General features: G+C 37.9%; 1 protein-coding gene across 1 annotated transcript; it reads right to left on the bottom strand.

Moving 5' to 3' along the window:
- Positions 1-4,612: 4,612 nt before the first annotated feature.
- LOC144446920 (protein-glucosylgalactosylhydroxylysine glucosidase-like) lies at positions 4,613-14,903 on the bottom strand. The gene is made up of 9 exons (XM_078136767.1): positions 14,842-14,903; positions 13,994-14,118; positions 13,285-13,392; positions 12,611-12,842; positions 11,155-11,990; positions 10,207-10,419; positions 9,273-9,505; positions 8,466-8,766; positions 4,613-5,655 (listed from the first exon to the last, which is right to left on the bottom strand). The coding sequence occupies exons 1-9, from the start codon at positions 14,901-14,903 to the stop codon at positions 5,507-5,509; spliced, it is 2,259 nt and encodes a 752-aa protein (XP_077992893.1). The 3' UTR covers positions 4,613-5,506.
- Between the last annotated feature and the right edge of the window lie 306 nt (positions 14,904-15,209).

Below are 15,209 nucleotides of genomic sequence, written 5' to 3'. Positions count from 1 at the left end.
ATTTCTTTCCGGTAGTTTGAGGCATAACCTGTGTGATTAGTCAGTCAGCGTTCAAAATGAAATATGACGCATGGTGTTTCGTATTTGATTATTACGCTTACCCTGGTCATTGCTGTCATTTATTTCCAGGGTCGACTTTTTAGTTGAAAGAACCCCTTTGTTCACGGATTTTCAGCGAGACAATTTTCAGGTGACGTTTAATGGCGTTGATATGATATGATATGGGAGTCTTTCGTCTATGGTTCTCCGACTTTCTGAGTGCGAATCAACAGGTGGTTGAAATAACCGCATCCATGCTAGCCCTGACAGAGGATGTTGAGGGCCCGCACCAACGCCGGGTCAGGATATCCCCTCATCACTGCACTACTCATCATTTCGCACTTTATGACTTTAAGAGATGTAGTTGTGTAAATATCATATTTCACTGGATTTCAAAATGTTAAACAATTCAATCGATTATACGGTTGATCTTCTCTATTGTGTCAAACCATTTACTACAGTGTCTCCCTTCTGTGTCAATTTCATATTATATTTCATGTTATATTTCAACCTTACAGTAAATTGTAGGAACTACAGTGTGTTGCTATTATATAGTACACGTGTCTAGTTTTATATACAGTACTTGATAATTTTATTGTTTACACTCTGGTCAGTACATTGACTTGTATCTGTTATTTGTATTTCTGTTTTCGTCAACTTTTCTCCGAAGTGATGGTTTCGTTGGCAAATACACAAATATTCTATCTGTTTAATATTAGTTTTTCTGAACTTTGGTTTTGAATACATATATCATTTTGGGTCACATTGTTAGAGTGATTTATAGATGACGTCATAACCGATTGTGGTAGATAAGAATGACAGTTCAACCTGCTAACTGGACGTTAACCGCAATATACTTCGGTTAGACTTGTTCTATGACCATCATTAACAACAACAACAACAGCATCATCATAACCACCACCGCCGCAGCCGCAGCCGCCGCCACCACCACCACCACCACCGCCGCCGCCACCACCACCACCATCATCATCATCATCAACATCATCATCATCATCATCATCATCATCATCATCATCATCATCATCACCACCACCACCACAACCACCACCACCATCATCACCATCATCATCATCACTACCACCACCCCATCATCATCATCATCATCATCACCACCGCCACCACCACCACCAGCAGCAGCACCAGACAACAACAACAACAACAAACAAATAAACAAACAAACAAACAAACAAACAAACAAACAAACAAACAAGCAAGCAAAACAATAACAACATTATCATCATCATCATCACCAACAACAAAAACTACAACAACGTCGTCTACCAGCTGCCGCCGCCATCATCACTACAACCACCATCACCCCCCTTATTCATACTTTCCTATCCGACCCAGTCCCCCACATCTATTCATGTATGTCTTCTTCTTCTTCTTCACAAGTGGTTGTACATCGTAGAGATCACACAGTTCACTTTTTATCGTTTTGTATATAATTTGGATTTTTAACTATTTTTTCCTTCGGAACATTAAAAAGCTTTAGTACCTCGTGACGCCACCAGAATAGTCACCACAAAGAGTTCGTCACCTCGCTATTGTTAATCTTCACAGAACTGTATCTGATGAGGCCATTCTTAGGTGACACACACTCGTTATTTCCAGGTATTGCAAAAGTTTGGTATGACAGCACGGCAAACGACAAACCACCCACGGTAACGTGTTGGCGGCTCTTGAGATATTTAACAGAGTCATGACAAACAATGATTTGACAAATACTTGTAATATTAATTTCAATACCGTAATATTCTATATTTTCATATGTGTACCAAATTAAGGGGCTTTGAAAGGGTTGAACAAGGGAAGTAGAATCTAACCACAGCGTTGGAGTGAACACCTGAACGTACGAACAGAGAAAAAATGAAATTTGAATAGAAATAACGCACTTCAGGTTTTTGGTGTCGTCGTGACCTTTGACCCGGGCCTGTGACTAAATACTTAATGTGGTAACTAAATGAAACAATTCATTGTATACCTATGTAGCAAATATTTTTAAGGAGGTGTGAAATGTACACAGAAATGTGCAACATTTTATCTGTCGTGACCTGTGTCACAGTACAATGGGATGACATCATCGCCACCATGGCGTGTGGGCGACAACTTCAACTCCTACGAGTTCCTTTGTTCTCAGTCAGGTGAATACCACGTAGTTACCGTTATAGCGTAGCAGAAGATATTGCAAAGAAACAACATTAACAGGGTTGATTTGGGATTTTTTTTTCAATTTTCCTTGAATCTTTTTTTTTTCAAATAAGAAGATTCATAGATACAGTAAAATATTAATTTCTAGGACAGTCATCCTCTGTCAAACCGTTATCAATGTCTTATCAATGTCCAACTCTGTGAAGACTTGGAGCTAAGTTTATTTACAGTTGCACCGCCTTGAAAAGGCATTTTTAATATTCTACAGTGGCATGTTTACGAAAGCGATTAATATTTTTAATGTTTATTAACTTGTACCTCACATTGTCCGGGTATTTGGAATTGTTCGTCGTCGCGTCCAATGTCGTTTTACCACCACCACAAACCTGAGTTCTGGAATGCGACGACTGTTATCTAGAACGACCATCAATTACCTGGTGTATCAATTTGATTCAAAACTGGTGTGGTGAATACCGCTCGATTTCTTTATTTACCTCTGTTTTCCTTGGTTTAGTTTCGTTTGTTTTCGATTTTGCTGCATGGAAGGTGGAGATCACTCGAGCTCCCGGAACAACATCAAATTTAACAAACGACACTAAATGAAGCAATTAGAGGTAAATGCAGAAATCAAGCCGTATTCACCACTTCAGATTTAAATAAGATTATTGGTTTATCCATTGATGTTGGGGTATGAGTTTACTTTTGGTATGTGACCTAAGCTTCGCACGTTTGTGACCTAAGTGACGCAGGGATGGGGGGGGGGGGGGGGTTGAACCCGGATGTAAGAAGTCGATTTACAAGTTTACACTATTAGGCTCTAGCTATCGATTTGATCGCATGTAAAACTAATATCTCACTTTGTTAATTTTCTGATCAACGTAACAAGATAAAAAGGACAACAACAGCAAATTTAAAATCAACAGGAAAAACTAATCAAGTATATAGTCCTTACACCAAATATTTCACTTCGTGTATTGGCGCAGGAAAATAGGTATTATGCACTGAATGTAGGGTATGTAATGTTGAGAGATACATGTCTCCCAAGTTTTTGAAAACCATGTTGGTGCTATAGATGCATTTTGGTACATGCAACGTAACAACATATCTGTACTAAGCTTATAGCATGTAATGAACTGATATCTATACAAGATATTTTGATAGAGTCATGATTATAATAAACAGAATCACGGCCTGGAACCATGTCCATTTCAGCCGTGTCAGTTTCAGGTCACGTGCAGGCTTTCCATTGTCTGGAACCGCGTCCATTTCAAGTCCTTTCAAGCCTTCCCATTAATACATGTAACTTTTCAGCATTACCAAGCTACTATCACCGTTCAAGTCGACTGCCTTCAGACAATTGAAGTCCTCTCAGCGACCCATTTACGGTATGCACGTACTCTAACATGGTATACATTCTCTGTGGGTCACGCAAACAGTCGCGTGATGGTCACTAACAAACATAATGACAGTTATTAATTGATGTTTTTTTCACAACCTGTGTCACTATTGACTGCAATTCCATGTTTGAACAACTCTGAGAGCTCACTGAGATGATTGATGGTACATGCGGTTATACCGAAATAAATAAATAAATAAATAAATAAATACATAAATAAATAAAAAAATGACAATAGTTTGTTTGTGTTGATTAATATAGCATATATGTGACATCGTACTTGCGTACCAAGTCTACATTTGTCGAATTCTTCCCTTGCTACAACCTACATGTATACTGTATATTTTGAGATATGTCTATAGATGTATCAGTGAAATCTAGACGTGGTATGAGAGCTTTGTTACCGACGGGTAAACATTTTAGTCTCATTTTCTCGTCGTCACACCTAACTGTAATTAATAAGTTAGGTCAGTTAACACATAACACGATGGTATTGGGTGCATGTATGTTGTTGTTGTTGATGCGTACGCAGTCCGGGTGCCTTCTAAATTACAGTTGAAGTCAGAAAGATGAATGAACTATTTTTACTGTATTTAAGGTCAGCGATAAATGATACTGTTCATCCAGGTATATATAATACGTACACAGTTATGTGATATCTTAGTTACCATCACTAAAGTACCCAATTAGGGCGTTATGTTTTCTCGATTTTTGGCCAGATTCAGAGAATATAAGCTTAGGTCGATCGGATTGTGAGAATTATAAAAAAAAAAATACATCCATCCACATTTAAAGTAAGTAGCCTATTGTACAACTTGAAAAAAAACAAAGATCCCACTACCATGGACAGTAATTATTAAACTTGATAGACATTTATCTTTAATCTTTTGAATGATATTACAAAATTTACATATAATTTGCATAAAGTTCTCAGTATTAAATTCTCAATGGAAGAACTAGTGACGTATCATATATTATATTTCCTTCCAGGCATGGATATGTCCAAAATATCATTGAACGCTAAGTGATGACCTCATCAGTATACATGCTTGAGGAGTAGGTAGAAAGTTTTTTAACTCACCTAATATATGGTTCAATTATGGTCGGATAAACTGCATTTCAAATAACATAACCTATATACCAAGCAATATGAAAACTAGAAAATACACCAAAGTTTCACTTTACATGTAAACATAATCAAGACCCTTGATATTTGAAAAAATATGCACTCAATGAATTATAAAATAAATTGTAATCACGTTGCATTGGTATTTAGTACTGTCAATGAGGTCTTCAATTATTGCATTCTGTAAGTTCAGATTGTCCCTGCAGATTAATGTCCTGTCCCTCCTGTTCTAAATGGTATAATACATATACATAGTTTAAAATTGTGATATGTCCGTTATACGGCTGACAACACAAAATGCTCTGTTTGATGTCTTCTTCTTTTTTTAAATATATTTTTGTGCTGGGAATTGCTCCCAGCGATTTTCAGTTATATAGACATATATGTAAATGTCATATATGTAGACATATACACACAGTCACGCATGCTCAGTTTGACTCATCAAATCTCGCTAAAAGTAAATTCGTTACAGCTAATAGTGTAATATTATCCAGTAGAGTTGATCAAAGGTAGAATTTCGAGAGCGTTATGTCTTATATACATTTATTTTCTTCTTCCAGTCTGCTATCTATTTTCAAGGTATTTGCCATTTCAATTTAGCGTTTACAGTCATGCTACAAAAAACCGAAGAAGAACGATGAAAACCGCCGATAGCTAAACAACCCCTGACCTGGGTTATGACCTCTGACCTCTGGTCAGGTTATGACCCTTGTCTTTGCATTGTGTTGTAATCTGACAGCTTCAATACATTTATCGTCCACCGTTTCTAAATGTTAGGGCCTCGAGCTCCTTTTCGGCGCCTTGCGTGATATGGATGAATCAACTGAAAGAGTTTTAAGAATTCTGTCTGCTGGCAGGTCACATGGTATGGTCTTCGTAGAATAGATAGTGCCAGGACTTCGTGTCAGGTTGATCACCTTCCCTGTGAAATGAAAATATTGCATTCTGGGTTTAATTTGAATTTGGTTTCTTTACTTCCTGTTCTAATCACTGTGTGTTATTAAAACCCAAATACCACATACAGCAGTTAATGTATGCTACATGTAACCCTGATGTTTGTTCGTGTTGTGGGAACCAAGCTCACTTCAAACACCTGCTGGGTTACATGAAGTATATTTACGTTGCTGAATTTCACTCTTTTGATAAAGATAGTGTCATCTAATATCGAAGGGTATGTATAAAGACCATACCCTGGTCTCTATACCCCCATTCTTGCAAACCAGAGGACATATTTCTGCTGATCCAAAAGTAACGAAATGTGTACCGCTGGTCTTATGCATGCCGTAAAACAGGCTATGGTTTACGACTATGCTTAATATGTATGATTAGCACGTAAACGTATAGTTCTAAAGATAAATAATATAGATGAATAAAAAAGTCAAACCAAATCATCATAGAGGTGCGACACAAAAATTGCCAAAAATTTGTAGTTGTGGTAATTTGGTATTAAGGTATCTGATAGTAACCATAGGAGTACGTGGTATTTACCCTTCAACTTGTTTATCAGGTTCAAACACAACCAATTTACACATTTTTTTCATGTCAAATAATATTGTTATTGTAAAGATTGAGTGAGACGACCTTGGCGACCTTGTACACGCGTTTGTTTTATTCGTTGACTTTGAATTGTGATATTGGTATACGGCAGCAGTGGCCTCGTACTGAACCATCTCGCCCCACCCCCCTCCCCATCACCACCGTGATCATTTATTTAGGCTGGTACTAATCGTTGGAGTGACCGTGGACCATACATGTGTGACATTGTGACCGGATTATGCGTAAAAGTAAAGAGCCATGACAACTCGTAATTTCCATCGATGTGTTCTTCGTCACGTGATCTACACGCGTCAAGTTCATTATTTATGAAACTCAATTTATTCCATTCCATTCATCTTTTCATATTTAAAGTAAATTTACAAGCCTTACAGAGCATATCAAAAATTGTAAACTCATCACATCACTAGTACTCCTGTACCACACGAGCTGACCCGTGTGTGGTAACCACAAGGTGTTTTGTACAGTACCAAGCAGAAGCAGAAACAGAAAGAAAAGGTCCAAATATAGAGTGTCGGGACAAAAGTGATGTCATCATCATCTAGAGGTTTTCCCATAAACCCTTGCAGCAACCCCAAACCCCCAAAAAATGCAGAAATGCAGCGTTGAAAATGTTGAAAGAAGTTAGCTCAGAACGAGGCCGATGTCCTTTCAAAGAGGTTTACGTTCAGCAGATAGTAAGATTTTTTGTCGTGATGATAAGATAAAGAGCTGACCCTGGAGAACTGACCTTCGATAAATGAACCAGGTTCGACTACGCACATAGATATACTAGTAATACTGTTATATTGCGGGAATGTTGAACAAAATCTATTTGATACTAGTTTCTGTTGCCTACACTTAACGAATCTGTAAAGCAATACTGAAGATATTGCACATCGATTTAGATTTGTTGGTATAATATGTTGATGGACCTTTGAAGAAAGCACAACGAAATATTATATCTCTGCGTCACTGCGGAAACATCACCTCAGTCCCGATCCCATGTCCGTGATAAATTGCGCCCTCTATCAGTTATTTAACAATTGCCTGTACATTTTAAACATACCGTACGTTTGTTTGTTATCGCCGATTTTTAGTCATAAACAGGATGGCATGAGTAAGGATATGACAACAACATGAACAGAGTCATTCCAGTCCCTTTCCTCCTAATAATGATCTTCATCCCCCCCCCCCCCATCCCCTTCGAATTCCTTCCCGTAAGTTCCCTCATAGTCTGGCGTTCAAATTTTAGTCTCAGACCGAACCCCTCTGATTTGAGTTGTTTTTCTTATCTTTGTGATTCATGTAAAACAACCTACACTAACTACATGTACAATCAAATTTGACCTTGACCTGAAGTACTGTAATTAAATCATTCACAAGTCGGGCCTTTCGGTAATTCTGTTTTGCCCTCACAATATATTGATCATTACTACGGTGGTACTTCTATGCTACAGGCAACGTTGATGAGTGCTAGATTGCATACCTGTTCATCTAATCTATTCATCTAACAAAACTGCACATCTTAGCCATTCAACAGCATAATAAAATGGACGAAATACCGTAAAAGTACGAATTACGGGGTTAGCAAACTTGTTATTAAACTCATAAATCTAGTAATAAATAGCTACGGATTCCACTATCAGACGATTACAATTTTGGATATGTGGGTGTTAGTGAATACTGAGGGGTGCTATTCAGGTTTAAAGTTGGCAACAAAAGTGTTACCGAGCGAGAGAAATCAACATCGTGGTAAAACTTCGCCATTTTAAGGTGGTGTACTAATCTTCAAGCTAAAGAGGTTAATCGTTACCTCTTTCGTCGACAATCAGACGTGTTTAAAAAGAAGTGCTTAATTCTACGTTCAATCCAGCTGAAGAGGTAAACTGGTGTTTGGACAGTTTCTCCACCCCCACCCCCCCCCCCCCATCCTAACATTGAGTCTTCCCTCCTTGACTACGGCGCGGCGTCACTGAGTCATAAACACGTGAGGATTCAATGATTGGGTAGTCTCCGTACACCGTGACGAGCGCCCTCACACATCATTCAACCCCTATTGGGTTGAATTTTACAGTAAACCAAATTTGTCTTCGATCTAAAATTAAAATAATTTTCACTGTAACTATAGGTAATATGGACATCGGATTAATTAGTCACTTCAGTAAAATATAATACAAGTAATATATTAACACGTACCTTTCTCAAATAGGACTTCAGTTCCATTCTGAACTCTCACTTTAATTTCATGTTGAGGGTCAACAGATCCAACAACTATTCGTACTGTGTTGGCATCAACAACAAAGTCGAAATTCGACCGGATATAATTCAAATTCTTAAATTTAATGCTGTTTATATTTGGAGGTAACACGGGGTCAAAGTTCAACTTGTCTATGTGTAGTCGGAAACCGCCATACCCAAACATAACAGCCTGTAAAAAGCCACCCATGCCAGTTATAAAATTAACAGCTCCCATTCCACTGCGAGCTTCTGTCCATACCTTCAATAAATAGAGTAACATGAACATGTAAACTCCAAAGTCAGATAAAACAACTACAAATGTATCAGTTGTCGATGAGATGTATTCACTACGCTTATCATAGTTTGATCATGTTATACAAAATATTATAAACTCAAGAATGAGTGTCACGGGAAGGTGTTGAATACATCCTAAACAATATGATACGTCGGTCACCTCGCCGTCTATTTATGATATGCTTTCATATGAGGCAATAACAAACTTACAAACAAACAATGACAAACACATGAGTAACAAACAAAGACTCGGTCAATGTTGTTTCATGCCAATTTTTCAAGTAGAAAGCCATTATAACATTGTTTTATAAATTAAACTGGTACCTTAGTTACAGGTCTGTGTCGCTCTAAAGTATAATATTACCATTTTCATGCGGTCTGTGAAATGTGCAGTCGCTTTTGTTATGCTTTTCGAGGTCCAGTTTGTAAATAAGACTTTCCAGTCAGACAAAACAAAATCAGGTGACCTACCTTAAAAGGCTCTCTCACATACGGAGCGTAGCTTTTTTGAAATAAATCGGCCGCTTTAGCATATTGGCCTAGTTCTAAATGACCAACGGCAAACATTCCCCACGTCATAGCAGGTCCATGAGAATCCGTGGCACTCTCGTAGATGTCCAGATCGTTCTTTCTAATTTCCGGTTTTGTCGGCCACATCAACGGAAAACCGGTCAAGATGACGTCAGCTTGCTTGACACTGGTACCTATTCATCAAATAAAATTATGAAGGAAATACTGAGTATTATTAGAGTTTCAGTTTAATGTACAGCCAAATATGTAGGTTCCTTTATACAACAATTGTTCTTTAATTTCTTGTCAACAAAATCTCTTATGGTCTATGTATTTTTGTAATACCTCATCAGAACACCATAGAAAATGAAAATGGTCGGTAGGTTTGAGTTATCAACGACCACCAGTACCTAAACTTGAATCTTTATTCTGAGTAAATAAATGTGTTGTCGATTTCCCTTTCAATAATGTTGTTCTTACGAAAACAAACAAACAAACAAACAAACAAACAAAAATACATCAACATTAACAAAAACAAGACATATATGAACGATGTGATATATCATTATTTACGTGTCTTTGCAAACGAAAATTATAATACACTCAATATTTCATAAAAAGTCAGTGAAAATGTATTGTAATTTTTCTAAAACCAACTTTTACATAGAAAACGAAGAACAAGCAGTACTTTTTCATGCCACAAAATAAATTCTAATCTATGTGCTCTGACATTACAAAATGTACTATTGTTCTGTTTGTCGTCGGTGAGCGCTGAGGGCGTTATACTAATTTACTCAGCTCAGACAAGCAGACCAAACCACATGAATGCGGTTCATCAGCAAACGTGACTCTGGCTATAAGTGTTGACAAATGTAATCAGAGATAGTTGGGTTACCTAGGTAATAATGTTCATGTTCCGGGTGATATTTATGTTTGGTGTCAATAACTTCAATAAGGTTCTTCCCCTTTTCTTGCCATTCCATCGGTAGCGCTTTGTCACCCGCCATGCACTGAAGAAACTGAGCGAACGAAATTGTTTGACTAGCTCCAACATTCGTGTAAAAAGAGTTGTCCACGTGCTTCGCGTATTCATCTGGGCACATGACTCCTGAAAATGTATAAATTCGTTATTTCTCTCACTATTTGTTGATTCGTCAAATTACTATAATGTCAGTATTTATGGAAATGAAAAAAAAAAACATTTCTTATAGCTTTATTTGATATGGAGATTGCTGTAACTCGGTTAACACGTAAATGCGCATAGGTAATACACCGTTTAAATTTTTGCCGGTGTTTAGCTCAAGAAAACTTCAACTGGTTCTCAGTTAAAACATCAAGAACAAATCATGGGTCACCGTACGAATTTATTAAATCATAGACCCTAGAGAGACATGGTCTATGGTTAAACAGAGGTCAAAATGTTATCAAAATTAAATCATTTTAGAATCCAATATGGCCGCCGTCCAATATGGCCGCCAAATACTGCACCAAATAAAAGATTGTCGAGTTCCATGAAAAAAAGAGAACGCGGTGGACCCCCAATTTCTTTTATTATTTCAAAAGGACCTGAAGCAATTTTCAAAATTCGACATGGCAAAATTTGGAGAGGTCTTAAGAACTTTGATTCTAGGTAAAATCTACATCCTACCTGAAAATCAGTGTTGGTTGGCTGAGATTCTCATGAATATATGGCCTGCCTACTGCAGGCTACACGCAGTCATTGTGTTAATAGTAAACTAGTGTAGAGCTAGTATTATCAACAGGAGTCTCCAAACATCAGCAAGATTTGTTCATACAACTACAATTATATGACTATTTTCTAATAAAAAAATTAGCGTTCTACCTTTAATCTCCCAGGCATCCAAAACTTTTCTTTGGGTCACGCGACTCTGCCAAAAATTGGCCATTTCGTAGACGAACTCACGCCCCCAGTCTTTCAACCATTTCATATCTTGAGTCGCCGAGAAATACTGTCGTGCTGCAAAAGCAATGTCACTTGTTATATGTTGTTCATTTTCCCTGCATGCCATGCACAATTTTCTCGGCGTTACCTCGGCTCCAGTGAAGGCAGACTCCCACGGATAACGAGTTCCAGAATGGCCGTTCTCTTTAGCGCGTTTTCTGGCAGCTTCTCTACCGTACCAGCGATACGATAGAATGTCCTTGGCATGCTCGGGATAGAACATCAACATTGGCGGGTACATCCACGTTTCGGTGTCCCAAAAACTATGCCCTTGATAATCTGTAGCATTCGCACCGTTCGCAAGACCACCTGGACTAAGACCGAAGAATTGGTTTTTCGGTTGGTTCGTTTCATGTAGAGCGGGAAGCGAACTGAGTATATAGTAAAACGATCCGTATATATATTTCCCAAGTTTAAGATCATCAACTTCGATCCCTCCTTCTTCCCAAGTTCTTTCCCACAGTTGGCTATGTTTTTCTAGAAACGATTTTGGATTTTTGTTTATTTCTGTCATAGCATCGTCGAAGTCTCGCTTTGCGACATTTTGATCCTGATCTACTGACGTCACATATGTCCATATATGGGCATCTTGATCTTCTGCCATGACCTCTACCTCTCTTGGCATATCCGTATAATAGACATATACAGATATCTTCGGACTATCTCCTGTCTTTTTATCGGACAATTCGGGTTCGATGGTTGTACCACTAATTTGCCTGCAGAGACGAACAAAATTGTATTTGTATTACGAGAAATTTATCAGAATTTCTTGAAGATAAACCTATCAAGTGTAGCTATCGGTGTATTATGCATAATACATGTGTAAAAGATTATCTTTTCTGAAACTATCGTACACTAAACGGGTACATCGTATGGTGTGGCAAGCTCACCAGATTCTTTTGTTTCCATCGTCACACTGTCTCCGAATATTTTAGATCAACATTTAAAGCGATACTCAGCAAGTTTGTACTTCTGTGTTTTATCAGATGCATGATTGTGTGCAATTACGGAGCTCTATAGTTCCCTGAAAGTCGTCTGCCCATGAATACTGAACCACCCACCCCACCCCCACCCCCGGGAAATCCCACAATGTGGGAAATACACCGACTAGTCAATGTATCTCTGAATTATATGTATATCTCGTACTAAAAAATTACATACACACAAGCAAATGCATTACACAGACAGACAGACAGACAGACAGACAGACAGACAGACAGACAGACAGACAGACAGACAGACAGACAGACAGACAGACAGACAGACAGACAGACAGACAGACAAACAGACAAACAAACAAACAAACAAACAAAATTATAACTCTTCATAGTCTTACCAGGCCCTATTATTAGCTTTAATGTATTCTTTAGGTTCATCAAACAAGAAGTCTTGGCTTGCTTTTCCTTCGTTCTGTTCCAATTTCAGTTGAATGTTTTTGGTATCATCTGAACGTGATGTAGTTCTTGAGAATTCTACCTGTGTTACAAGTAAACGGGTGAAGTATTGGTGAGCATATATGTTGACAGTCACTGCAAACTGTGGGTGTTGAATAACTTCTTGCCAAACACCTGTAAGGAAATGAAAAAGTGTAGTCTTGTGTTTGTGTATACACTATACTGGAATTTCTCTAAGAAGAACAATAATACAATATTAAATGTACATGTCAGTATGGAAAAATAGATAGCATACTACAAAATGATTTGTTTAAATTTGTTACGTACATGTCTGTCTGTCTGTCTGTCTGTCTGTCCGTGTGTGTGCGTGTGCGTGTGCGTGTGTGTGTGTGTGTGTGTGTGTGTGTGTGTGTGTGTGTGTGCATGTATGTGTATGTTGTAGGTACAATGTATGTGACTATTTCTATCTATCTATCTTTCTACATGTATCTATCTATCTATCTATCTTTCTACATGTATCTATCTATCTATCTACCAATCTCTAGCCAAATATCTATCTATATATTGTATACATCTATGTAACTGTGTGATTCTCTATCTGTGTGTCATATCTTACCATTTCGAACATTTAATCTGTATCGTCTTGACAATTCCCTCTCGACATCTTCATCGAAGTGAACTCGAATTGCATTTTTGGATGGTAGTCTTGCACGATGACTAAAGCCTGGAAAGGAAACACTGGTCAGAGTCCCGTGGGCAACTTTATGATCAAGGAGTGTTATTCCCACACTCTGAAACTTTATTTGGCTTACTTCAGTGCAGTTCCTTATTGGTTTATCTGCGTCATTGTAAAACAAGCAAGTGAACACTAACATGAAAGGGGCTGCATATTTTTTTTTCACTCAAAGAAATCGTCAGACAGACGAGCAATAATAAGTTAATAATAAAGTGTACATTTTCCTGAAATCAAATAAATGCATATTATACTTGTACAGAATATTTTTGAACTTGTTTGCCCGTTTATGTGTTACAGTATATATCTTCTGCTTGTTGGCAAGTGTATCTGGCAGTCAATTTTTTTTTATTTTCCAGTGAATTATATATACTCATTGAAATAAAAATCGAAACATCACACTGTCTTAAATATATTTTAATGATTCTATTTCCCCCCCCCCCTCCTTTATTATTTATTTATTCTGACTAAAACCCTTACACGAGTTCTCGGAATACCAGACAGGTGGGTACTACTGAGAAAGTATACCTCATACAATCTCCTAACAAGATATTAAAGTCACCTCAATAGCCGTATTCGTTGAGTGTCTTACCTTCCTTTCCGTTGTATACTCCATTGATGTAAGTACTATTACTGTATATCACTGTTGCTATATGTCCATTTCCTACTGACGGCATGTATCGAGTGTCTATTTCACCATTACGTAATAGTGGCAATCTACGAAGAAACGTACAATACTCTGATCATGAGCTATGTTGATTTTATACTCTCTAGATCTCACAGTCAACTGGGTTCATAGCTAAAACCTCTATACTTTATTACATTTTTCACTTCTATCCAGTACATATAATAGTATTGAATTCAGACAATATCAAACCGTATAACCTTATAATGCACAGTCATTAGTAACATGACACTAATCCTCTCTCCCGTCCTTCACCTTTCTGTTTGTTTGTTTGTTTGTTTGTTTGTTTGTTTGTTTGTTTGTCTGTCAGTTTGTCTGTATGTCTGTCTGTCTGACTCACTCACTCACTCTCCTTCCTCTCCCCTCCCCCTCTCCCCCTCCCTCCCTCCCTCTCTCTCTCTCTCTCTCTCTCTCTCTCTCTCTCTCTCTCTCTCTCTCTCTCTCTCTCTCTCTCTCTCTCTCTCTCTCTCTCTCTCTCTCTCTCTCTCTCTCTCTCTCTCTCTCTCTCTCTCTCTCTCTCTCTCTCTCTCTCTCTCTCTCTCTCTCTCTATACTTTGACGGTTACGGCGTTGTTCAGATACATCGTTAGTTGGTCGTACCTCCTAGCCCTCGAATATCAACAGCTTGTTTTTTACTTGTCTGTGCATGATGTACAAGCTAGGGAGGTACGTCCAGCTAACGATATCGATGTATCTCAACAGCGCCGTAAACCGACTAGACTGCACTTGGAACACTTCTAAGCTTGAAAGACTTACTCTGTAGACTCATATATTGTTTGTTCCAAACTAACATCTTGTATCTCTTTCCTTGTAAGCATACGATCGATATCCAATCTAAACTTAGCCCATGGTGATTCCTTGTCGTCATAAGTCTGTATTTGCTGGTAGCAAATAAGTACAAGACACGATGTGATTGAGATAGCAATAATAAGTGCAAATAGTCTGGAACGTCTCATTCTCCTAGATCGTATAGCTGAAATGACATAAAAAAATATATATTTATATACATCGGATTTCAAAACATCGTTCAGCTTTGATACAACCACATAGATCTAAATAAGAAACTGCATGTGTTGCACTTTAATAGCAAGATGTCAATGTATTGCTACATTTTCTTTCTTGTC

Source organism: Glandiceps talaboti, chromosome 15 (genome assembly GCF_964340395.1).
Source record: "Glandiceps talaboti chromosome 15, keGlaTala1.1, whole genome shotgun sequence".
In the NCBI taxonomy this organism is placed as follows: domain Eukaryota; kingdom Metazoa; phylum Hemichordata; class Enteropneusta; family Spengelidae; genus Glandiceps; species Glandiceps talaboti.
Note: the sequence above shows the minus strand (reverse complement) of the source record. Positions and strands in the feature narration are given on the sequence as shown.

What these genes read in the sequence shown, in the direction of transcription:
- LOC144446920 (XM_078136767.1), bottom strand. Translation starts at nt 14,903, where the DNA reads ATGCTTACAAGGAAAGAGATACAAGATGTTAGTTTGGAACAAACAATA. An exon ending in ACAATATATGAGTCTACAGA is followed by an intron (nt 14,119 to 14,841) that starts GTAAGTCTTTCA and finishes GTTTCTTCGTAG; the next exon opens with ATTGCCACTATTACGTAATG. An exon ending in CAGATTAAATGTTCGAAATG is followed by an intron (nt 12,843 to 13,284) that starts GTAAGATATGAC and finishes ATTTCCTTACAG; the next exon opens with GTGTTTGGCAAGAAGTTATT.